The sequence below is a fragment of the Hypomesus transpacificus genome, chromosome 15, assembly GCF_021917145.1.
Source record: "Hypomesus transpacificus isolate Combined female chromosome 15, fHypTra1, whole genome shotgun sequence".
Taxonomy (NCBI): Eukaryota; Metazoa; Chordata; class Actinopteri; order Osmeriformes; family Osmeridae; genus Hypomesus; species Hypomesus transpacificus.
In genome coordinates, this window is record NC_061074.1 from 4,853,182 (window position 1) to 4,877,797 (window position 24,616).

At 42.5% G+C, this 24,616-nt stretch overlaps 2 protein-coding genes and 3 non-coding genes across 13 annotated transcripts; 4 read left to right on the forward strand and 1 right to left on the reverse strand.

Moving 5' to 3' along the window:
- LOC124477387 (vascular endothelial zinc finger 1-like) lies at nucleotides 1-15,086 on the reverse strand. 8 transcript variants are annotated; one of them, XM_047035115.1, is made up of 8 exons: nucleotides 14,956-15,086; nucleotides 8,490-9,235; nucleotides 6,989-7,075; nucleotides 5,578-5,647; nucleotides 5,151-5,316; nucleotides 3,873-3,914; nucleotides 3,368-3,436; nucleotides 1-2,971 (listed from the first exon to the last, which is right to left on the reverse strand). In XM_047035115.1, the coding sequence occupies exons 1-8, from the start codon at nucleotides 14,986-14,988 to the stop codon at nucleotides 2,616-2,618; spliced, it is 1,569 nt and encodes a 522-aa protein (XP_046891071.1). In that variant the 5' UTR covers nucleotides 14,989-15,086; the 3' UTR covers nucleotides 1-2,615. The 8 variants fall into 8 exon arrangements, with proteins under 8 accessions (XP_046891071.1, XP_046891075.1, XP_046891073.1 ...); XM_047035119.1 differs by having other exon boundaries at nucleotides 8,490-9,293; nucleotides 14,956-15,043; XM_047035120.1 differs by having other exon boundaries at nucleotides 2,879-3,173.
- Nucleotides 15,087-16,535: 1,449 nt separating this feature from the next.
- atg16l1 (ATG16 autophagy related 16-like 1 (S. cerevisiae)) lies at nucleotides 16,536-23,420 on the forward strand. Of its 2 annotated transcripts, XM_047035113.1 has the most exons (20): nucleotides 16,536-16,677; nucleotides 17,196-17,307; nucleotides 17,407-17,500; nucleotides 17,589-17,694; nucleotides 18,092-18,165; nucleotides 18,468-18,719; nucleotides 18,813-18,878; nucleotides 19,077-19,163; nucleotides 19,282-19,341; nucleotides 19,501-19,545; nucleotides 20,266-20,368; nucleotides 20,850-20,955; nucleotides 21,377-21,447; nucleotides 21,545-21,616; nucleotides 22,019-22,139; nucleotides 22,244-22,349; nucleotides 22,479-22,628; nucleotides 22,728-22,775; nucleotides 22,876-22,977; nucleotides 23,078-23,420. In XM_047035113.1, exons 2-20 carry the CDS (start codon nucleotides 17,202-17,204, stop codon nucleotides 23,169-23,171), a joined length of 1,863 nt encoding a protein of 620 aa, XP_046891069.1. In that variant the 5' UTR covers nucleotides 16,536-16,677; nucleotides 17,196-17,201; the 3' UTR covers nucleotides 23,172-23,420. The 2 variants fall into 2 exon arrangements, with proteins under 2 accessions (XP_046891069.1, XP_046891070.1); XM_047035114.1 differs by lacking the exon at nucleotides 19,501-19,545 and having other exon boundaries at nucleotides 16,536-16,675.
- LOC124478380 lies at nucleotides 20,446-20,713 on the forward strand. The gene has a single exon (XR_006957233.1). It is a non-coding gene; the product is annotated as a small Cajal body-specific RNA 6 (non-coding RNA).
- LOC124478379 lies at nucleotides 21,021-21,287 on the forward strand. The gene has a single exon (XR_006957232.1). It is a non-coding gene; the product is annotated as a small Cajal body-specific RNA 6 (non-coding RNA).
- Nucleotides 21,684-21,947, forward strand: LOC124478381. The gene has a single exon (XR_006957234.1). It is a non-coding gene; the product is annotated as a small Cajal body-specific RNA 6 (non-coding RNA).
- Nucleotides 23,421-24,616: the final 1,196 nt, after the last annotated feature.

A 24,616-nucleotide genomic window follows, 5' to 3' on the forward strand; every position in this document is an offset into this window, starting at 1 on the left:
TCATGTTTCACTGTTTTTTTATTTAGACAACCCAAATAAAAGGCACATAAAACATTGCGCATAATGTTTACATAATTATTCTTGACAGACAGTACATTTAAAAAAAATGTAGGAATGTTTTACCTTTCTGCTAATCAGAAAGCCTAACTTTTTATATACAAAATTACCATTGTTAATGTTCTAATACAAAAAGTTTTATAAAATGTTATCTTGTTTTTTTCCTTTCATGTGTCTATCATAACTAACATGTCCTCTGAACTAATGGTTTTGTACAAAGATATACATTCATCTGCCTTCACAATATCATGCCAATTCATCAAGAATAACGACAGGAAGATTTGCATCTTTCTCTTCCAACTAAAAGTTCAACCGTTGTAATCAAATCAGAAACATTTGGTTAAATTTAATGTATGGCGCATGGTGTACAACAATTTGGTTGATTGAGCTGTTTTGCTCATTTAAGTTGGTGAAGGCTTCTTCACAAATAAAGTCCATCACACACAGCTAGAGTAGGAAGCATTGAAGTGTGGAATAGTCTTGCAAAAGCAGTTCAGGCACACTAGTTATTACGGCCACTGCAGAAGGACAAACGATACCACACGCATACATTAAACCTAATTTTTTTAGTGTTTTATTTCAATATAAAAAGTCACTAGCCATCTAATGACAGTTTTGAACTCAACCTCATACTGAGCAAGCTCAATTGTCCACATGCAACATTTTAGAGACCAGTAGAAAGGAAATCCATTGCCAAAATCAAAATGCCATTCCAGATTTGAGCAATTTCCTTGATTCTGTGTTGTCATGCATGCAATACTATCAAAGGCCTCAAACACCTTGCTGCTACAATGTAGATTCAAGGAAAAAGTGACCCACCAGAGCACAAAAGTCCACTGTTTTCCGTGTACAACACATTATCAAGTGTCAAAATACAGCTCCAAAGGTGTGCAATGCAGTGTACGTAACCCACTATCGGCTACAAGTGCTTCAAAGACTTCCTCTGTGGTGAGATTTTATTACTTGATATAAGCTTGGGCAGAGTCAGTTGGCTGAGAAGGTAAGCGGTCTGTCCTTGGGTAAATTACCCAAAACCTCCTCCTTCTTACCATATGACAACACCTGGTTTTCTTCATTTTAATTCTCACTTAGTCCCTTTCACACAAAAAGAGCATTGAGACAGGACCTACCAGCTAGCTGTATAACCATGGGCACCAGGTGGCAGTTTTGGTACTACAGTAATGATAACCTAGGATATAACCCCCAAAAGAAAAGAACAGAACGCTAGTCCCAACGTATTCCTAAACTTTCCATATAGGACGGCCATATCAACAATGATAAGGTAATTGCTTTCCTAACCTGTGACCCATGTTTTATTGTTCTGACAGGCCAAGAAAAAAAAAATAGTGTCTAATATTTACAAAGACAGGGTGTACGTTCAAGAAAAATATAGTGCGTTCATCATGATTCCATTCACTCCAAAAAGTCAAATACTGGGCTACTCTCAGCAAGGTTCCTGAGAAAAAAAATGATTTGTTGTAGGAACCGAAAGCTGAAATATGTAGTGGGACACAAAGGTTCTAACAAAAACAAAACATTTTACCAACATGATAAAACATTATCACAATAAAATATTGTGAACTTTGGGAACTTTGCTTCTAGAGTCTTTACCAGGCCACTAGGTGGCCATGTTGGACTCTAAACTGAAAGGCTTTAACAAACACTTACAATTTTTTGATCTTTGAAATACTGTCATTTTCAGGACTTAACCTGGGGATATGTTTTCTGTGCAAGATTTTTCCTGTGTTCTGGTACCTATCTGTCATGTCATACAACTACTGAAGACATAAAACACAAATCATTCTAACAAAAACATGAGCATACAGCATCTAGAAGTTTGGAGTGTCCATTTTACAGATACGTGTTTAAAATGGAGGACTAGGGAGTGTTAACAAAACATATTAAAAGGCATTTACTTAAAATACTGCCAAGTGGCCAAAGGTTTTCCGTCAACAAAATCGTTTTTTTAAATATCTTTCTATCTGGCAATGGATGTTTTTGTCCCTTTTTTGAAGTCCTTACAATGCATACAACTATTAAAACTCATACACAGGCTATAATAACAAAATAGTAAAAAAAATAACAAAAAAATATTAGCTCTATACAAGAGCATTTTAAACATTTTATACCAGCAACACATTACCGTTAAAAGATTTGTTTGACGCCAAAGGCATGTTCTGATGAAAAAAGCTGTCTGTTTTTCACATCAGCCATCCACTTGGTGAATCACTTAACAGCTGAATTTAAACTTTCAAGAACTCAAGATTCTAGGACTGTCTGTTGGCAGATGAAGAGAAATAAATGCATTACATATCATCTACAGGGGTTTGCCAGTCCCCCTCTCACATGCTGCTTTTTAACTAATGCTGGTGCTGCTGCAGTGACAGAGGGGTACAGCATCTGGCTAGCACCCTATCCTCCGCACTACCACAACATAATCTACAGTAAGAGGAGGGGCTACTAAGTTAAGAAAGAGTTATAAACTAAGAGGGTGGGGTAAAAGTTAGGAAGTGTATATGGGCAGGGTTGGGGGCATTAGGATAAGGGGTTTAACATTTCTACCAAGGTGGAGAGGAAGGCAGGACTTGGGAGAGAAAAGGCATGCTATCCATGGGCCTCATGGCAATATTGAGGGGCCCGGTAATATTCATGGACATGGGGGAGGTGATGGCCACTGGGTGGGCAATATTCATGGACGCTGACGCTGGGATGTTGACGGAGGCCAAGTTGACTGGGCCTGTAATGGTTACTGGATGCTGTAGGTTGACTGGAGAGTGGATGTTGACCGTGCTGGTGGTAATGTTCATCTGGGCGGCGATTGTGACCGGGTGGCTAGCATTGCCACGGTTCATTGCAGAGGTGATGGCAGCAGAGTTGGTGACAGGTGTCGCAGAATTGTGAATGTTGCTACCATCTGAGCAAAGACACAGAAACAAAGGAGAGAGAAATAAAGAGAGACATAGAGAAAGTGAAACATGAGAAATATGAGAGAGACATAGGAGAGGGAGAGACAGAGAGAGAGACAGAGACGAGCTGAATGTCCTTTCTTTCCTGATAAATCAGGAAAGCCAACACACTCTGCAGCTCCATGGGATTTGGGTTACGTGGGCTAGTCACTGCAAAAAGTACATACCAGACATGGGTCAAAAACTGTTTGCAAGTACTTGCTGTAAGCTTGATCTAGTGTTCCCAGTACAATGAAATTGTAGGTTGAAGGTCTGAAGTAAATCTCATCTATGCATTTGACCCAGGTCACGTCAACACACACTGATGCACTCTTTAAACTGTGGTACGATTCATATGAACCTACCTTGAGTGCGAGAGATGTCAATAAGGACTTGGAACGACTTATTTAAGACCTCTCCTACCGTCAACTCACCTGAGGGGGTAATTCAAAAAGCAGGATCAACGTGCTAGCCAGCTTACTTTCTTAATATTCTGTATAAATTCAACCAATGAAAGACAACCGTCTTAAACTAGAAACATTTCAAAATGTACACAACACTATCAACTCAACATCAGCGTCATTTATGAGTTGTGGTGTGAGTGGTAGCATTATTAATGAAATGGTGTTTATCAAAAGAGTTGTCTGGTTAACTTATTGATCCTGCTTTATGAAATAACACCCTAATTCCTGCATCGTCCTAAAGAACACACAACAAAAAGAAAAACATTCTCCAAATTCTGCTAACTACCAAATAATAAACGGGCCACGTTTGCTGAATATAGTTCAGTGAAGTAAACAGTCAAATTTGGGTAGGGGGGGGGGGGGGGGGGGGGGGTCAGGGGGGTTCTGCTGTCAGCTACAGTATTACCTTTTCGTAGCCCTGAGTGGTTCCACTGCCAGTCACTTAGCCCTATTCAGAGATACAGACAAATGGGGTTACAGATCGCAGGACAGGGCATCATTTAGGCCTGTATGCCAGAGGGCAACAGCAACAGGACATGTTGGAATAAGTGCTGGACTTCCACCTCAATAGGTTTCCATTCTTGTCAAAACAATAGACGGCCCATCCCAAAATTCACTGACATCTTAATAGCATATGAATCTAGGCTTATCTAAGCTACTGTTAATGAAAACATGTTTCCTTGACAATGACTACTTCACTGAACTCTGAAGACATTTAACTTGGTAATCGCCAGACCAATAAGAAAATATGTCATAAATCCTTGATTAAGTCATACATTAACAGAGCTATCCGCACAGAGCTAAAAAACTAAATGCAGATTGCAGACACATCAACACTTGAATAAAATATAATTTTATCTTGGTATCGCATATCACTTCGGGGTAACTCATTTCGCAGTGCTAGTCTGCTATGTGCGTCAAGTACATTCAATTCGCAAAGCCCTTTACATTTTGATTGTTTTATAACATGTCTTGCTCCAGGCTATCTATTTCTGTCAGTAGATACTCATCGTCACCCACACGTTTGTGAATGGTAAAATAAGAACATCTCCAGCTAAATATTGTTGCTACTCAAGTGCATTGTTGCTGAATTTGAATATAAATGGAATGGTGTGCTGCATTCTACTATACAAATGAGTACATGAGACCAGAAAAGTTAAATGAAATAATAAACTGACACCTTGGAAGGAAGCAGATGAATGAAATGACATGACATATGGGTAACATTCAAAAATGTGAATTTTGTGAAACTTAGTGACACATGGAGGACATGCCTTTTTACTGCCCAGTATTGTTTTGAGTGTAGGAAGCTTTGGGATTCAAATAGATCTTAGATCCAAGTTCTTTAAAGGTGAGCATATGATAAAGGAAGCATGTTGGAAGGTGACTTTCCCTAACCAATGTCATGCCCCTACCAGACTTTGAGACTCCCCATAGCCACTGTGTCTGAAGATGATTAGTCTAAGCACCTGTCCCTTGGAATATGTGCACACAAAACTATTCACATTTCCATTAGTAAAACCACCTTTGAAAATAATGAAACAATAGGAGTTTTAACCTTTGATCTAATGTTATTAGTGAATCACATCAGTTAGTGAACATGTTGTGTGCCTGTGTGTGGCCCCTGGGTCAGGAGTGGCTCATGGCTAGTGATGCCAATGGAGAGAAGAAAGGAGGAGCATACCTTTGTTACAGGGGTTGTTGAAGCTAGCCTGCCCGTGTGTCTTCAGATGACTGGTGATGTAGGCGGCGCTGAGCATCTTGCCACAGATGTTGCAGGTGACCTTGCCCTCATGCCGGATCATATGGGAGCGCAGACGATCTTTGGTGGCGAAAGCCGAGGTGCAGGCCTGGAACAGTGCATATTCCGTCGTAATTTTTTCTTTCAAATACAGCTAAAATTCATATTTGTAGTAGTGCTCAATTTTCACTAAAGACACATGTGACACTTCTTGTTCAAAGAGGGTAGTGTTTTAAACATGTTGCATCGTAATACTGTAGTCATAAAGAAAGGTGGGAGGGACGAGAGAGGTTCAGAGTGAGATAGTCAGAGTGAACGGGTCTAATAAAAGTTAGTGTGAGGATTGTGTGCAAGGAGCATAACCTCTTACCGTTACTTGGCATTTGAAGGGTCTCTCTGAAGAGTGAACATGCTTCACGTGACAGCTTAGGTGGTCAGGCCTACAGTGTTAGAGGGATGAGAAGACCATGGGAACTAGGTTCACAACCTAGGTTACTGGAAACTAGGTTGCATTCACCATCCTCTCAAAAGGAGCTTAGGTTACCACACTACATAGGATATATTACATTAATTACAAATGGGTAAAAAGTATGATGTAGGATTGTTTTAAAAATAAGTTACAATCGCTGTTCTTAATCATGCTTGGTTATACATAATTTCAAATTTGTTGAATTTGTTAACAACCATGCGTTTGAGGGCTGGCCTTTATTTTAAACAATATATGCGTAGTGCTTGAAGGAATAAACTATTCTTTACTACACAAGGAGTGCAACTAGGTTTCCATGTATCTAACTAAAACGGTACCTTTCTCTGGCCCAAAAATTATGGAAATCAAAACTTCTTAAAAAGTGTTAATTTTGGTCCATGGAGCCCACATTTGCTGAAGCAAAATCAGTCATAACAGAGCAAAAGGTACTGTAATACTAAATTTTCAGCCGGTTGATTATTATCATCTCTTACCAAAAAGGAATCGACAAAACGATCAATATAACTAAACCCTACCTTGATTCAAACTTAAATCATTAGATAACTTAATATCATAGGCTTACATGACAAAATAAAATACTGTAGATGTAGGCCTATCTTTATCTGAATTCAAGTATTGCACAAATGTTTGTCAATTCTTTAAAAACACGGAAAGGCAGAAGCCCAATAAAACTATCGAAGACTCAAGTTTGCAACATGACATTCACAGTTGCTATAGGCTACATAAATCCTGTCAAAGATGCATGCACCTCTCTTGGAACAACAGCTGTGAATTTTACCCTCGTCTTCACTAAGCAGCACTGAGCCCAACTGGGGCAAACCAAGCCAGACATTTTTCCATCCAACAAAGAGGAAGGAGAGTGTGGCGCAAAAATGTCTCTAAGGAGACGGTTTCACACTGGCAGGCTTTTCACAATGGCGAGCAGGCATCCGATCCCATCTTCTCAGGAGTGCAGTGGAGCTGAAAAGCTCACATTTCCCCCCCCCCCCCCCCCCCCTCCCCTCCTACTCGAGGATCCATTTGTTTAAGCCTGCTACTGAAGGCCTCCTTAGTAAAATGGAAGTAAGGAGATTCAATTCAACCTCAAGTCACTGTGGTCCAAATGATATCACCAAAACCTAATGATATCACCTTTTGGATGTTAAATTACCACTCTGTCTACTTCAACGCAATCGTGTCTTGGGGTGTAAAATGAGGCAGGAGAAAAAAAAAAATATTCTACTGAGCATCTTAGCAAAAAGGGGAGGGCTAAAAATTTATGGAATAAATCAAGACCAGTCAGTCAAAACACTACCATTGCGAGCAGGAGTGACACTGGAGGCCCATCTCTTCTGGTGCAGTCTGGCCCCTGCAGCAGTCTCTCTGTCCCGTGCCGTTCTCCCTGAGAGGGGGGGGACACGAGGGTCTACTATATGACGTACGCAAAGCTCCAGTGAAAATATACAAGGGGCACACTGCTTGCATGTCATGAGCCGGTACTGAAACTGCATAGCTAGCATCTGTGGCCATGGTTTGAACTACTCATATGGAGAAGGCCGTACATAGGCTTCTGTATGCCTGAGGAGATCATAATGGGGACAGCTTATAATATCTCCTAATTATCACTTATTTTATAAAAATGTATTGCTACCTGTTATACATCTGCTTGGATCATGGAGATCATGTTTTGATATTATGAGCAGGGATGTAAAATCTGTACACTACACTGACTAGGCCATTACCTACTAGAATTGTCTCTCAGACTTGTGATTATGTAAGATATCACATGAAAAAGGAAATTCTACTTCCCTTTTGCAATTTGAAGTTGGAGGCAATAGGGATTCTACATTAATCCTTAATAGTTGAGAATTAACAATTGGCATACAATTGAATTTACGTTTATTCTCTCAATTGAATCAACCATTTTTACATTGGAAATGGCCACTTTTATCACATCTTATTTGAACTTAATATTCCTATTTATTCCACTCAAGATTCAATCTTGTTTTTCCATGATAAAAAAAAGCCATCTTCTTAGTTGGAAAAGTCCCCAAATTCTCTCAATTCTACTCATTCACCAAACTATGCCAATACCACATAATCACTTCCTGCATTATAAATCATCTACATTTCCTCTCTAGTGATAGAAAATGTATTCAAAGAGGACAATGGAATTGCTTCATAATATTGAAGGAATGCAGCTTTGCCATAGGATACTTTTCTGGAATGATCCTCACTATAATAGTAGGCATCTCTGCATTTAGAAAATGTTTCAGATTCACATTGAATCTGTATGGTCAACTTAGTGAAATGATAATAGTATCAAGCCTTTCATTGGCTGTTAAATAGAGTGAGTAGGCCAGGTGTCCTCAATGGTCAGCCTAGTATTTAGCGTGTTTACTAATGAGCAGTGTTTGACAACGAAAACTTGGAATCTAAACCATCTAAAATGAACAAATTGGCTCTTTGAACCTTTGTTCTTAGCCTGATGGGGTGTATTTAGGGTGGATACTTACTTTGCATTAAATAGTGGGCATTTTGATCTCCGCATATTTTTTGCATCCAAAACTTTGAAGCACATTGAAATGAAAGCAGTGACTAAGCACCACTCTACCAAGATGGTGGTGTCAATCAATTTTAACTCACCTTACTTAAAGGACACAGCACAAATAATGCAAGTAGAGTACTTAAAAATTCTTTACATTTGATTAGCTTCATTAGCTACAATAGACACAAAAAATTGGACTTGTAGCGTTGCAGAAATATTCACGCATATAAGAAATCCAGTAATCAGATAAGAATCTAGGACCACGTACCTCGAAAAGCCCTTTCCGCAGACAGAACAGATGTAAGGCTTGTGGACTCCGCCGTCATGTGAACGTACGTGGTACGTCATGCGGTCCTTCCTCTTGAACCTCTGCTGGCAGATAGGACACTCAAACGGCTTCTCATCGGAGTGGGAGAGCTTGTGGCGGTTCAGGTGGTAGACATCCCGGAAGGCCTTGCCGCACATATCGCAGCCGTGGTTTTTCTTCACTGGTTTGGCGGGCTTCTTGGGGAGACTCTGCTGCTGTGGCATGGGTGACATGATGCTGGTGGCCGTGGAGGCGGAGGTGGTGGCCGTGGTGAGAATGCCAGCTATGGTGGAAATGTAGGAAGGGTTTCCGCTGTTCTCACGATGTGGCACAGTGGAGATGAGTGGCACCATGGTGGGTGCCGTCTGCACCTTCTTGGGTCGCGACACCATCTTGATGCCCGTGTGACAGGACTCATGCCGCCGCAGGTGGTAGCTGTCCCGAAAGGCCTTGTTGCAGTAGCCGCAGATGAAGGGCGTCTTGGATTTGGGTTCCTTCTTCACCACGGTGATGCCTCCGCCGCCACCTCCGCCCGCACCACTTGCCACATTATCCTTGAGGAGTTCCGCGGCGCTGACGGGCGGCTTGTGGTCCAAGGGGATTGGCATCACAGGCTTCTGGTCTGGCGGTTCGGCGCCGGAGTTGAGGAGCGGCAGAAGGCTGTTCTGGGCCACCTGGTGCTGGTGATGCAGGGCCTCATTGGCTTGCTGGAGGGAGGACACACAGCCATGCAGAAGCACATCAGTACACACACACCTCTCAAGGCTACTTCAGCAGCATGTAGCAAAGAGACGGAAGGAAGGGGGGGCAGGAGAAGAAAAAAAAAAAAAAAAACAATAGAAACGTTTCTGCTCTTTAGTTACCAGGAGACCTGAAAGATCTGAGATAATCTTGGAATAGTAATTTTGTGGTGGACATGACAGTAGTAGACATTACCTAGCAAATGCAACCACAATTTTTTCCCCCCACACTTTTGTTAAAGGGCCTATTTAGGTAGCCTGCTTTTATGTACAGATCTAATAGAATTACTTAGTGCCGTAACTACGCGAGGCTAGAGATCCCTGAAGCATGACAACCCCCAATGGAATATGATTGAATAATTTTACAGAATAATATTGGAACCAAATTATAGAGACCTTTATTTTATGAAGGCTAAAATGTGCTTTGTGTAATAGAGGAAACTACAGCTACCACACAACATCTAGCCTTTGAAATCCAAGGTCTGTGCGGTTGAAACTTCTATGTCCTAGGACAGAAGGTGGCTAGGTTGTCACCGACACGGCTTTAAATATCATCAGAATTAGAAAGTGACTCAATCCTGGGACATCCCTGACAACAGCACCATGTCTGATTTACAGGGGGGTTGGGATGCAGCTGTTCCACACGGTGCCGGATGACTAAAAAGACACAGGAGACATCATATTGAAAACTGAATATTAAGTCTCTGCCAACTTTAAATCTAATCAACAGTGATTGCAACATATAACTTGATCCCTATCCTCCATTCTCAGCTAGTTAACCTGCTTTGCAGGTGTTGGACCGCAAGTTAGTCTCTTCCAGAAAATGTTTTACCCACATTCAGATATCCACACGTGACAATGAGCTGTGAGGCATATTCTAGATGATGACAGTGAGCTTATCAAACATAGACGTGTACGCACATCCACCCACACGCTCACACACTGTTTCCTGCCACTCAAGAATCTAAATCTGTTGCATGTAAGGTGATCTCCCATGGTGACGGAGCTGATTTTTCATGTGACCGGTCCTCCACAGGCACAGTGTGTTCTAGCTGAGTTGAGACCAGCACAATCTGTACACTAACTCTACCTTTCCACTCATTATCCATACACACACTTTTGTGGTAGTTGTAGCCTTTTGAGGTGAGAAACAGTGAGAACTTGGGGGAATGTTATTGCAAGGTAGCACCAAAAGTGTATGCAAGCGTTCTACCAAGTTGGTTGTCCAATTTTTGAGACAGGTATACATATAACAAATCTATGAGCAAATTTGTTTACGGTATATCAACGAAAATATATACACGTTTTTGTAACAAAGTAGACATTTTCATAAAATTTAAGAAAAACTGTAGAGAAAAAGAGCAATGACAACTTTCCGTTGCCTTATGCATCTTCTGAACATCACTCAGTGTTTCCCACACATAGACTAATTTGTGGCGGTGCGCCACAGAATCAACACCGGCCGCCACACATTGCGTTTCGTAAAACATTTTTTTTATCGCTATTTAGGTAAAAACACGCAGCGTATTCGTTCAGCTGCATTTCCTTTCCCTGCTCTCCCTCCGTCTCTTTCACGCACGCGTCTTTCTCACATACACACACAGTCACTACGTCAGCACACGTTAGCAACAATGCATACGCCGTTCTAGTGAGACCGACAGCTACATCAGAGAGCCTTCAGCATTAGTGCCGTAGCTAAAGGTCTAGGAAAGTTGAGGCTACTTTTCGCTAGGTACCGACGGACACGTCTTAATCGAAGGTTCCCCTTCGTTCTTTTGGTGAGAAGTTTCAAGAGCTAGCTACTTACCCGGCGTCATGGAGCCGACCAGTTAAATAGTTATTTAGCACCCTGTATGCAGCGTCACTACCTGCATATGCAGAAATTATTTGTTTGTTGTTGTTGATTTAGTGAATTATTTCGACCCCCCCCCCCGCCACATATAGTTTTCTAATCTGTGGGAAACACTGATCACTCCTAAACCTGTGGTTTACCTATTGGATATAAATAGCTGGTCGCATTTAATGCAGTTTCACACTACTTTCATGTGTTTTTTGTAAATGTAACAAATAGGCCTAGACCACTAATCATCCTCAACCACACAAGCTGGCTTATACTGCTGTTCCCTCCTAGTTATTAGTAACTAGCTAGAGGACAAGTTCTCTTAACAGTATGAAAGTTTTATTTTATGGCTGACAGGTAACAGCACTTTTGCATGCAAACTGTGCAGGAAAACTTTCACAAAAATAAACTATCAGCTTCCACCCTTTGGAGTGTACTTCATGTGTTTTTAGCTATGACTAGCAGCTCTATGGCTCGCTTTGTCAGACCACAAAAATTGCATGTGTACAAGGGGTCGCTATCGCAAATTCACTTGTTCATTGTTGAGGCAACATTCAAATGATGGCTTGTGTGTCTTGATAAATAAAGTGGATTAATTCAAAGTAATGTGTTTAAATTCTAAAGTGGTTCTCAAATAGAAAATATTCATAAAAAACATCATTAAAATGTATCAACAATCAGAGGTCGAATGAAATGTAACAACTTATCATAATTAATCTTTCAGCTATTTCACCCAAGCCCTACAATAAATATATTTATGGCAACAAGTTATAGGATAGGATCCTTGACCTTAAAACACAAAATGGTGCAGTCTTTAAGCCAATGCCTTGGCTAGATAACATGCCTGTAATCTTAGGTAGGAACTAACAAACAGTAATGATACATTTACACACATACACTTTTTTAAAGTGTCAGCCTCAGTAATAAAGTGGTGTAGACGTCATCTTAAGTCTGCAGCTGCCAGCATTGTCCAATTGGTCACAGCACCCCACAAAAGATAGGTTGATGGGAGGGGGCAGGGGGTTTATGAATAGCTTTGGTCTGTGACTGAAGAGAGATTCACATTGTAACCAGCAGCCCTACAACGGGACAACTGAGAATCCAAAGACAGAGACAATCTTGTTCTTTTCTAATGACCATAATGCAGGGCTAAACACCTGACCGCTTGGCTTTTCAGGTTCAGCCAAGCATCCTGACCTGGTCAGTCGGGCAGGGGGTGTGGTCTGGGAAGTCAAAAATGTTTCCTTTTGTGGAGGACACAAATACAAGCAGTGATGCACGTATGGTCCTCAGGGGGGCCTGTTTCACAGCAGATCTTCTGGATTCAGATACTCTACTTGTCTGATAACCAAGTGCATGCAGTAAACAACCACACAGTCTATTCACATTTCAAGATTAGGAATGGTCATTAAATCTGTGAGACAAGTTAACTGTACTTGGATTTACTGATGAAAACATTTCCTGTAGGCTACATAGGCCTATGTGTGTGCGAACACAGACAGGCTGGGCCCTGCGTGCGTGTTTGGGATGACCAATCACAGACACTGTAGAGCAGGGAGAGCAGCCCGCTGTGCCTTCACGCTGCTCTGATGATTTTGATACAAATACACTCTGAAGGCTGAGGTCATTCCAAGATAAATAGTGCTGAAACTGAGTGGGGGGCGTGGAAAATAACCAGAAACAGCACACAATAAGAGCAGCCTGTTCTGTTTTCATTCATTCCGATACGGGCGAGGGTTTACAATGATGGGGGAGAATCTCATTCAATAGAATGTTAATCTGTTTGCATATCAGTGCGTCTCGAAGCCAGGGGCTGAGGCTTGAAATCCAATTGTTTTCAACAGGCCCACTTCTGGCCCCTCTAGCTAGGCCTTCATTCTAACCAATGACTGTAGGCCTAGTTTTGTACTATGAGTAAATACCACTCTTCTATATGAGGATATGATACCAGCTACAGTGTGGTGCAGGCTAACACCACGCATGCAGACAAATGACACCCTTATTACATACCCTCAATTACTGTCACAAACCTACTGGAATACACACCAAAAAAACAGTACAAAACTGTCATTTATATGCACTCTAATTGTGAGACAGACTCAAAAACCCATTCCTCTTGAAGGGGAAAATGTAGGCATTTATGAATCAATCTGATCAAATCCAGGAGTATTAGGATGCGCCTGTTAAGAGCATGACATAGCTTGACAACCCCCCTCCTCTTTTCAACTACATCCAGCAATACAACGCCCAGAGAACAATAAGTGACGCAGGCTAGACTGGAGTGCAGTCTCATTAGATGGCTCATCACATGCAGTGAATGAAAGAAAAAAAAAGACCCAAATAACAAACATGGTTTCCAATTTCCTCCACTTCATTGCACCAGCTTCAGGTATTTCTGCCTTGTTAGCCAGAAAATAAAACCATCACCATGGATCCTCGGCCCCTGCTAATTAACTGAAAACAGCTGCACCACTCCAGTGAGAATGGAAAGGAGATACAGCTTTGTGCCAGCAATGCAATTAAATGGAAGGCTACAGAAATAAAAAAAAAGTTACAACCTGCACTGAGGTCTTCAACTGTAAATTTGACTCCAAAAAGTGCGTTAAGTTACTACCATTTAAAAAAGAGTAACAGTGCAAAAACTATTTCAGTACAAAAATAGTAACGGGCCATAGCTCTTACTTGGTGCAATTAAAGTTGTGAACTGTGCCATCATGGGCGACGAACACGACGCGTCTCTGCCTACCCTGTACTGTTCTTGTGTCTGTCAGACCATATGCTTTTACCCCATGTAGAAAATGCATACGTACAACGTATACAAAAACAATTAAAGGTATTTCCTATGCCTGCAGTGGAGTTATTTTAATACTTTATCCACAGACAATCTAATTTAGGTTATTTATCTGTATGAATGTTAAGATACAATATATCTATATCTAATTGATATGAACTAAACCTAACCCTAACACATTCGCTAATCTTTGTTTGACGACTCGCTAACCGCTGAAACTGGTTCTGAATAGGTGTCCATGCAAAGACTAACCACCAAAAATCTCAGACATGCACGGAGCACCCAGGTTCCAATGGTCATCTAGCTTGCCGCCGCCGGAGCATAATGCATACTTCGAATTCTTTCTCCAACCCGCGCTTACATATTGAGGAAAAGGCAGAGTGTAAATGGGAAAAAGGGGGGAAAGTTTGTAATCGGAAATGGGGATTATCTCCTTCCCTCCTCGTGCCCAGTAATTCCACTAATTATTAGCTAATATCAACTGCTTAAACTAATTCCACTGATATCGCTCTTCAAAATGTATTCACTTTATAACCCCACCGGTCATGGCTTGCTGCAAGAGGTGATCTAGCGACGTTATTTTGAAGAGGCAAGCTAGCCGCTAGTTTGCGCTAGGTATAGCTAGCTTCCAAACTAGCTAGCCTACTTAGCTTGCTAGCTAATTAACTAGCGCGGGCATTAAGACTTGCGTGCTCATTCCTAGATTAACGTTACGCGTGATTCACTTAAATCAATAAACATTTATAATGGTGGTCTGAAACAAGAAGAGTCCAAATAAAAATATATAGAAGACGGACGACCGAATTCCCTCTTCTCGTCATCCATAAACCTCACACAGCTGGAAGTCTGGGATCTAGCTCGCTAGATGGCTTGGCTAGCAGCTTCCATGCTAGTCATTTCGCAAGCTAGCTAGGGCTAACTAGCTAACGACCATTGTTTTGCTTGGTTAGCTCTCCATGATTCCTACGCATCCAATCTATAATAAGCAAGTCCCCGTGGTGAAATAAGAGGGGAATTTGAATGTTTTTTCAAATCGCCCAATATTCCAACTCTTACCTGGAATAAAAATGTACTCCAACTCGGTTCCATCGCAACACTTAAATTCTCCAGGAAACCTACAAGGAATAGGAATCTACAACAAAGCAGCTAGCTAACATGGCAGCTGCTCCAACTTCCTGTAAGCCTCCGCTCCGGGCTAAACCATTTTCAATGTGGACTTTTTGTGGGATGTGAGGGATTTCAATTTTTTGGGAAGATACAGTAGACAAATTTGCTAAGTTAGTTGAATGTATATTTTGTTGATCATAGGCATATATGCGTTACAATTATACAACCATACAGTAACATTTGTTGGACGTATAAAAATTTATGAATCAATGCATTTAGTTTGCACCGCGGTAAAGGGCTCTGGGTAAAATAAGACGAGTTGGTTTCTTATTCGCCGCTTCTTCACAAGTGTGGGTCTACCTTAAATCACAGTTAAACTGCTATGATGATGCGAAGTGTGTGCAAATGTATGCAAACACGAGCAAACACAACAGCAACATGTTGATCTCATCCATAAACAATTTAAATTGTTTTACTATATTCTGCAAAAAATAACTAGGCTTTTGTTCTGTATTCTATTTTTAAGTTCAAGTTCAAGTCTTTTATTTGTCAGGTGCACAGAGCAACACAAGGTTAGACTGGGCACTGAAATTCTTAAGACAAGACAACGCAAGCACTTGGCATAACATAACATATAAGTACACAGAACAAATTTACATCTATGCTGAGCTTAGATAAGTGAACTTCCTAAATATACAGATAGCAATAAATAAACGACTATACTAACCCTAACACTAAAACTTCCTAAATTACAGATAACAATAAATAGTACGCTATACTAACCCTAATACACAAAATTTGCAAATTTACAGATCAGTGACTTTGTCAATGACCAAACAGGAGCCTGGTGGCGAGGTACAGTAGTGCAATGCTACTGAAGAGCAACCAGTAGCTGAAATATTGAAATATTTTAATATTGGCATGTGGTGTGGAGGGCATAAATGCTATATTCTGCAATGTAAGATATACAATGGACTCAGTGGGCAAACCCCTTTCTTTAAAGGGAGACAATAATGATATGAACACAATTAATTCCATCCCATTTAGATACCAATACGTGTGATTTAATCCATTGCAACCAATTGAATTGGTCTCAGGAGGGACAGGGAACAATTAACCCCGGTTGGGTAACCTGTAGTCGGAGTAGTATATATAATATGAGTGGCTATACTTAATATTCACATAACTATGTTTTCACAGGAAGGGGGTTATGATACAGAAGGGAGAAACGCAGTGACAATCCGTAAAGACACATTATTCGGTTGATGGGCTGTTCACTCCATGCATGTAATTACTTTTTACTGGCAAACAGAACATAGAGTAGCGTTATAGACATTGGACTATACTTTACGCTGCCTTATAAAGCATGATACAATGTTCAGAAGAAGTGAGCAAATAAGACATCAAAGCATGTGTTCAAGAGGGACGGAGAGATCGACTGGCAATTGGTTAAAATCAAGCAAATCATTAGTCTAGGCCTGTGACGTCCAGTCTTGTCCAGTAGGAGGTGATAGTGCACCCAAACGTTAGTTGCCATCCTCTATAAAGCACCGCAGAAGAGTAAGAGCAGGAAGAAGATTTCATTACTGTTATTGTGGTCGAGTCCCTTACCACTTTTGCGTTCTTATTACCGTATGGTCTTAATAGTGTCCGAAGACTGGGTTAGATGGTGTGAGTTTATTACCCTCTTTGTTTGTTAAGACAACTTTTCTAGTTAGCCAACCAGCACTCGCCAAGCTACGCTAGACAGATGCGCCAAGGCAGCTAGCTATCGTTATCTAGCAAGAAATCGCAATGACTGTTTTCGTCCTCAAACGTGCTTTCATGTTTGTTTTTACTAACCGAGCTACCCTGAGTAGCCTGGTTGATACTGTAATTGAAATCATATTGGTGGTCAAGCAATCGAACCGTGTGGCTGTATAGCATATCGGATGAATTGCACATGCTAGTTTGTTTAGATTAGCCATACCTAATTGTTAGCTTGCTAGCTAGCTGTTTGTACGGAAATGCTGATCTCACATGCGTCGTAGGACCCATCCACCGATGGAAAGGGGGACGAGATGTTGCCCGCTAGCTTGCCATCCATCTAAAACTAAATTATTTCAAAAGCGACTTTTTCCTAAATGTGTCTACTTGGTATATAAGAGACGTAGGCTGGATTAACGTCAATACTTGTGGTGACTGTGCAGGTGGCAATGGCGGAGCGCCGTGTGGAGTGCTCATGGAAGAAGCACATCGCAGAGCAGCTGAAGCAGAGAGACCGTGTGCAACGACAGGCCTTTGAGGAGATTATCCACCAATGTCAGTTGGATCATCTGATGCACATTAGAACCAACCACGCTGATTATTTGTGTGAATGTGGTGTCATGATAGGATGATAAATGAGTTTGTTTGTTCCAGATAATCGTCTGTTGGAGAAGTCAGATCTACAAACTGTACTCTCAGAAAGATATCAAACTGACAAATATGACCTACAGAGCAGACATGAGCCCAGGTAAACAATGGTCATGGAAGATTTCTGTCATCTGGTAATGAGATTATACACGAATTGGAAGCCTCTAGCATTGTGATTCGTTTCCCAGCCCAGGGGCAGACACCACCCGTAATGATGCCTTACAGCAGGAGATGGCCCAGATGAGAATCAAACATCAGGAGGAACTGACAGAGCTGCACAAGAAACGTGGCGAGGTTAGCCATTTCATGCTTGCCTGTCTTACCACAGTACACATTTATCATTGAGACGTATTGCATGTTTGCCTTTATGTAAGATGTTCAATCCCTGGTACAGGTTTTTCTCCTTGCTCAATACCAAATGATTGGAAATAGTAAGGCAGGCTGGCTAAGAACAGGCACAGGAATCAAAGGCTTCACTGTTATTTCTAGGTGACCTCATCACCTTATCACTCACAAGACTGCTGCTGCCCTGTCCAACAGTCATGGATACTAATAACTTGACTATGAAAGATCAGGCCAATATGCATATGGTCAGTCAGACATTGAACAGACTGTGCTGTGTTCGGTTTGGGGTGGATGACATGCATGTTTTTGTTGATCATAAAGATGTGTTTCTGTCTTGTCTGTGCAGCTGGCCCAGAGTGTGATTGAACTTAATAACCAGATTCAGCAGAAAGACAAGGAGATCCAAAGCAATGAGGCCAAGTAAGTATACTCAAAAGCTGTTCATGCATTTACCATTAGCATGTGATTCCTTTTACATTTACATTTAGTCATTTAGCAGACGCTCTTATCCAGAGCGACTTACAGTAAGTACAGGGACATTCCCCCGAGGCAAGTAGGGTGAAGTGCCTTGCCCAAGGACACAACGACATTTGACACAGCCGGGAATCGAACTGGCGACCTTAAGATTACTAGCCCGATTCCCTAACCGCTCAGCCACCTGACTCCCTTTTACACTCAATACTTCCCCAAATGCCCCTCAACTTTGTTCTTGTCTGTGGTAGGATGCTGGAGTATCAGCAGCAGATAGCTAAGCTGGAGGGGGATTGCAAAGAGCTACACAACTACCTACAGGACCTGGAGAGGGCCAACCAGACTCTGAAAGATGAGTATGACGCCCTGCAGATCACCTTCAGTGCCCTGGAGGAGAAACTGCGGCGCACCACCGAAGACAACCAGGAACTGGTGTCCCGCTGGATGGCTGAAAAGTCCCAGGAGGCCAACCGGCTCAATGCTGAAAATGAGAAGGACTGTAGGTGTGTGCAAAGACAGGTTCAGGGGTCTGCTCTGTGTCCCATGTAGTAGTTTGCAGGCAGAGTTTAATTTTAATTTCCTTTTTTTCATGTTAGACGTAGGCAAGCTAAGCTTCAGAAGGAACTAGCGGATGCTGCTAAGGAGCCGCTGCCCTTTGACCCGTGAGTACCTGGTGCTACAGTGGTAAAAAGTGGCTCTCGGGTTTTTACTGGCTCCAGCAAAAACATTTGTAGAAATCCCTCCGTGAGTCAGCACAACACCTGGTGTTCGTTCGTTTTGTGCTTAAAGATACAGTAACATCAACTCTGCAAATTTCTTATGTTTCTGCTGACTCATGGCCTGTCATCTGCCCTCTGCAGGGACGACGATATTGAGGTCGTACCAGAGGATTCTGAGAAAGTGCCTGGAGAAGCTTCACCTAACCGGCCGCTTAGTCGTACTCCCAGGTAATACAAGGCGTCTTTGTCCTGATAGAATTCCTAGAACCATGCATTTGTAGCTACGTAGCTTCTGGGGTCCCCTCCCCCCTCCATGTAGTTGATAGTCCTCTTTCTGTTCCTGCAGTAAACGCATATCACAGCCTCCTCCAGGTGGTCTATTGGACTCCATCTCCAACATATTTGGGTATGTAACTGAGCGCTAATCTGTGTGCAGTGACCAGTGTACAGAGATCTTTCCTGCTCTGTGGGGTCTTGTGTCCTCATGTCAGTGTATGCTCCCATGCTCCTCTCTGGGTGGGGGTGTCCATCCTGTTGTTGATGGCTTCTCTCTGTCTGTCTGCAGCGTGTCTGAGTCTGTGCAGCCTGGACTCCTCCCATCAGACTCCAGGTGAAATGCCACTGTGGTGTCAATAGGGCTCACAGTTGTCTGTGCCTGTAATTGTGTGTGCTAGAGGAATCTATACTAATGGGTTCATGGACTAATGGATCTATACTGATGGATGCTTTTGGCTTCATAGAAGTGTTTCCCTAACCAAAGGTGGTTTGTAGACCAAATCTGGGATGACTAACACACAATTTGATTTATGTAAATGAATCCCAGAATGAAAGTGCATTTCAAATTGACACAATGGATTTGTTTAGTGTCAATCAAGTTATGTGTTTTATGATTGGATGTTAAGCGGCAGAACATAGAAATCTTGCGGGAACACAGGAATTGTAAGGCATTGCTGACTTGAGTGCATTTAACTTTTTAGTGATGGGAAAGACTTTCCTTTGAGAATTCCTAAGTGTTCCCTCAAGGCTCCCATAATGATCTTGTTAGGTTTCCCCTCATGTTGGCGTGAGTAATGTAGTTTTAACGGTTGCATAATTGTTATGAACTGACCTGCTTATGATTGAGGTTTTACTGAGGTCTCCTGCTTCCATCGCTTCCTGACAAGATGCCCCTCTCCCATTGCTCTGCTTCCCAACCATGCATTGGACTTCTATGACCATTGCATGTTGAGCAGTGAATTATCCAAATATGCGTGTGTTTCCCTTCTCTGTGTGGTTTGAATTGGAAAGGTAATTCGTTGAAGGGTGAACAATGTGCCTCCTTGCTCCACAGGCGTCGCCCTGGTAACTCCTTCAGCTCCTCACCTGAGAATGCCGAAGCTCCGTCTGGGGTGTGTGCGGATGTCCGTGTGCCCTCGACCGCACTGCATGTGTTTGTACGTACCCCAGTTTCTTTGACATTTCTTTTGCCTCTGCCCACAGTCTTGAGAATGTGGTTCTTTCAGAAGCTAAAGGTCGATGATGAGATGTAAAAGGTCTGATTGCCCAAGTCCCTTCCCAGCCCTTAAGCTCCCAGCAGCCTCTGTTCTCTACCCAGCATGCTCTAGTTGTGCAGCGTTGAACTCAGGGGCTGCTGACAGACATGATGACCATCATAGTTTGTGTTTCTTAGAGTACAGTGATTCACAGTCGTGATGGATATCTGACACAACCAATCACGATGGAGTATGGTGGCGTGGGAATGGGATAGGTAGATGATCTCGAGTTTTCAAGCTGAGACCTTAACTTGACAATGTTACAAAGACTATCAGGAACTTCAACTGACTAGGAAGGACATATTTTTGGCAGCTATTTTTCACTTTTTCTCCCTACCCGATGGCCTTTTATAGAGCACCTGTTTGTGTCCATTTGTTGCAGGAGGCCCATGACGGGGAGGTGAACGCAGTTCGTTTCAGTCCTGGATCTCGAATCTTGGCCACAGGGGGGATGGACCGTCGGGTCAAACTATGGGAAGTGGTCTCAGGTGTGTTCAGTGGTCTGGATATCTGGCATTGTTTTTCTACGGAACATCATGTTTTCAGGTATTATGGTCGATGATGAGATGTAAAAGGTCTGATTGCCCAAGTCCCTTCCCAGCCCTTAAGCTCCCAGCAGCCTCTGTTCTCTACCCAGCATGCTCTAGTTGTGCAGCGTTGGACTCAGGGGCTGCTGACTGACATGATGACCATCATAGTTTGTGTTTCTTAGAGTACAGTGATTCACAGTCATGATGGACATCTGACACAACCAATCACAATGGAGTATTGGGCATGGGAATGGGATAGGTAGATGATCTCAAGTTTTCAAGCTGAGACCTTATTCAGGAAACCATAGGGAATTGATGGTAACTTTATTTTGCCCATCAGTTTTGTAATCTGTAATAAAATGCTGTTCTGTCTTTTCAGGTCGCTGTGAACCTAAGGGTGCTCTGACGGGCAGCAATGCTGGTATAACCAGCATCGAGTTTGACAGTACTGTAAGTGTCATTATTGTGTGCGGCTTCGATTTCTTGTCACAATGTCTGCGGTACATTTCATTCTAACAGCAGGATAGTAAAAAGCTGTTTGTTATAGGGCTCATACTTGCTGGCAGCCTCCAATGACTTTGCTAGCAGGATCTGGACTGTGGACGACTACAGACTGAGGGTGAGGAAAGAGAAGATCCATCTTTATTTCTTAAATAATAGTCCACCCGTTAATGTCAGATGTTCATGGTCAATGATGACATGTAAAAGGTCTGATTGCCCAATTCCCCTACCTGCTGCATGCGACTCCCAGCAGCCCCTGACCCCTACCCAGCATGCTCTAGTTGTGCAGTGTTGGATTCAGGGACTGCTGACAAACAGGATGAGCCCTCAGTCTGTGTCTCTCAAGAACAAAGATTCAGTCATGATGAACATCCAACATAACCAACCATCAAGGAGTTTTGGGCCCTGGTATGGGGCTGGGCCACTGATCTCAAACCTGTGCTGAGACCACACAATTTCCTCCTCACTCAACGATGAGACATTCTTGGGTTGTGACAATGGTATATGTCTCGTTTTGCAGCACACGCTCACGGGTCACAGTGGGAAGGTACTCTCTGCCCGCTTCCTCCTTGACAACGCACGCATCGTATCTGGAAGCTATGATAGGACCCTTAAGCTGTGGGACCTGCGCAGCAAAGTCTGTTAGTATTTGTTTTTCCAGCATTTGTCCTGCTCTTAATTGCCTTTTAGTTTTTCTTCCAATTCTACAATTCTTCAATTTTTTTGTTGTTGTTGCTGCTAATAGGTATGAAGACTGTGTTTGCTGGCTCCAGCTGTAATGACATTGTCTGCACCGAGCAGTGTGTCATGAGTGGTCACTTTGACAAGAAAGTACGCTTCTGGGACATCAGGTAGGAACCCAGCGTTGTGTTAATTTAGCACGCACACAACTGGACATGATAACATAGGACTAATAGTTTATTCGCTGAAGTCCTCATGAAGCGAGTGTGTCTGATGGGCGGCTGGTGTTGGTCCTGCAGAGCTGAGAGCATTGTGCGTGAGCTGGAGCTCCTGGGCAAGGTCACGTCTCTGGATCTGAACCACGACCGCACCGAGCTGCTCGCCTGCTCAAGGGATGATCTCATCAAGATCATCGACCTGCGTACCAACGCCGTCCGCCAGACCTTCAGGTAGGGAGAGCCATGGTTCTAGAATCCCACTGTGGGACATAACAAGGTTAAAAGGGTTGTTTTCCACATACAATCTAATGTTCTGTCCTTTTTCCTCAGTGCTCCAAACTTCAAGTGTGGAGCTGACTGGACCAGAGTGACCTTCAGGTGAGTGTTTACCATTTGGTGCCAGAAGCTCTGGCCTTCACATGGCTGTAGTTGAGATGGTACCCACATACATTAAAACATTTGACTCTTCTCCCCCCAGTCCTGATGGCAGCTATGTGGCAGCGGGCTCTGCAGATGCCACCCTGTATGTGTGGAACACACTGACAGGAAAGGTGGACCGCACGTTAGACAAGAACCACAGGTTTGTTTTGAGCAAGACTTTTATTGATCACTGGTAATTGAAACAAAAGCACTCAGCAGGTCATTGGCTTGAAATATTAATGTTTGGGTCTGTGTTTCAGCACTGCCATCAACGCTGTTTCTTGGTCACCGTCTGGAGCTTTCGTGGTCAGTGTGGAGAAGGGCAGCAAAGCGGTTCTCTGGTCTGATATGTGATTGGCTAAGCTCTGCTCTGGACATTGGTTGACTTATTGACCTGACTGTAGAATGGAGATCCAGACATTGGACAATAGGGAGGAAGGGAGTCTCAAAGTCCTACCCATATTGTGCTGCACACTGACACTGGACTTTTATGTATGCAGGTTTGTAAGACGTGGGCCTGATTGTCCCCACTGGACACAGTTTCAGTTGACACTAGGAAGCAGCAATGGATAGGTGTCCATTGCCCCCCCCCCCCCCCCCCCCCCCAAAGAAAAGACAAAGCCCACAAATATGGAGAGAGTATTCTCCCAGTGAACAGGATCATATATCAACTCAATTTACATGATATCCAGCACTGTCAATTATATCACCTATAAACCGGATATATGAAAGATTATAAAACTTATTTTAAAGTGAGCTGGGTTGTCTGTTCTTACAGCACTGATGTGTATAAGGTTAACCATTACTTTGGCAGGAGAGGCTTTTGATGTCGATGTCTGTGTGCATTTGGCTTTCATTTGAGTTCAAGTTCCTGTTTTGGACTTAACAAAATACATATATTTGCATTGTCCACTGCTAGGGGTGTGTTCTGTAATGCTAAGCTGCATAAGGATGTGTAATCGTCAACAGCTGGTTAGAAATGTTAATGTGAAAGCATGCTTGCTAGCAGTCTAAATGGGTAAGCGATATTTCAACACATGCATGAATAAGACTGTGCCAATCACAAAACGGTGCCCTCTAATAACACTAAAACAAAGAATGACTTGGCTCACTGATGGCTTTGAAGTTGGCACTGAGGATCAAAAACGTTCAATTATATTTATGCTGCCGTATTGTTTCCAACAATGTTTTTCCTGTCACAGTAAAAGGAATGGTGAGGTCTGAAATATTCTCTGGTATTGCCTACCCAGTAGGAGTGTGTTTGACAACTGTCTTTAATCCTAAATTTCTCAAAATGTCAACCAATTGTTATCGAGTTAGTGTTCACACATTGGGTTGTTGATCTTTGCAGGAAACTGCCACAAAGAAATGCATTGTGCTCTTAAACTTGATTCTGTTTCAAACTCCATGGCGCTTTTTTATTCTGGCTTTCACAGGCCATAGAATTTTTTGATTCACAAAATGTACAGTGTGTGTATCTCACTACATATCAGCTACCAGTGTTCTTCTGTTGCTTCTGTACAGGAAGTCCTGGCCATAGAGGGCAGTGTGACATGACCTGATTCAGCCTGGCTGAATATGTTCAGAGACGTTTGTACTTATTACCTTCCTAAGGAAATAAACATACAAACAAAACTAGAGAAGAGATGGATTCTGGTCTTCTGCCCCCCCCCCCCCCCCCCCCCCCCCCCCCCCCCCGTAACACCACGAGAACAGTACCTAAATCTGGTCTTCGGTGCCTTGCAGCACTCAACTAGCATTAATCACGGTTTTGTGTGTAGTTTTGCTGAAGTGATGTG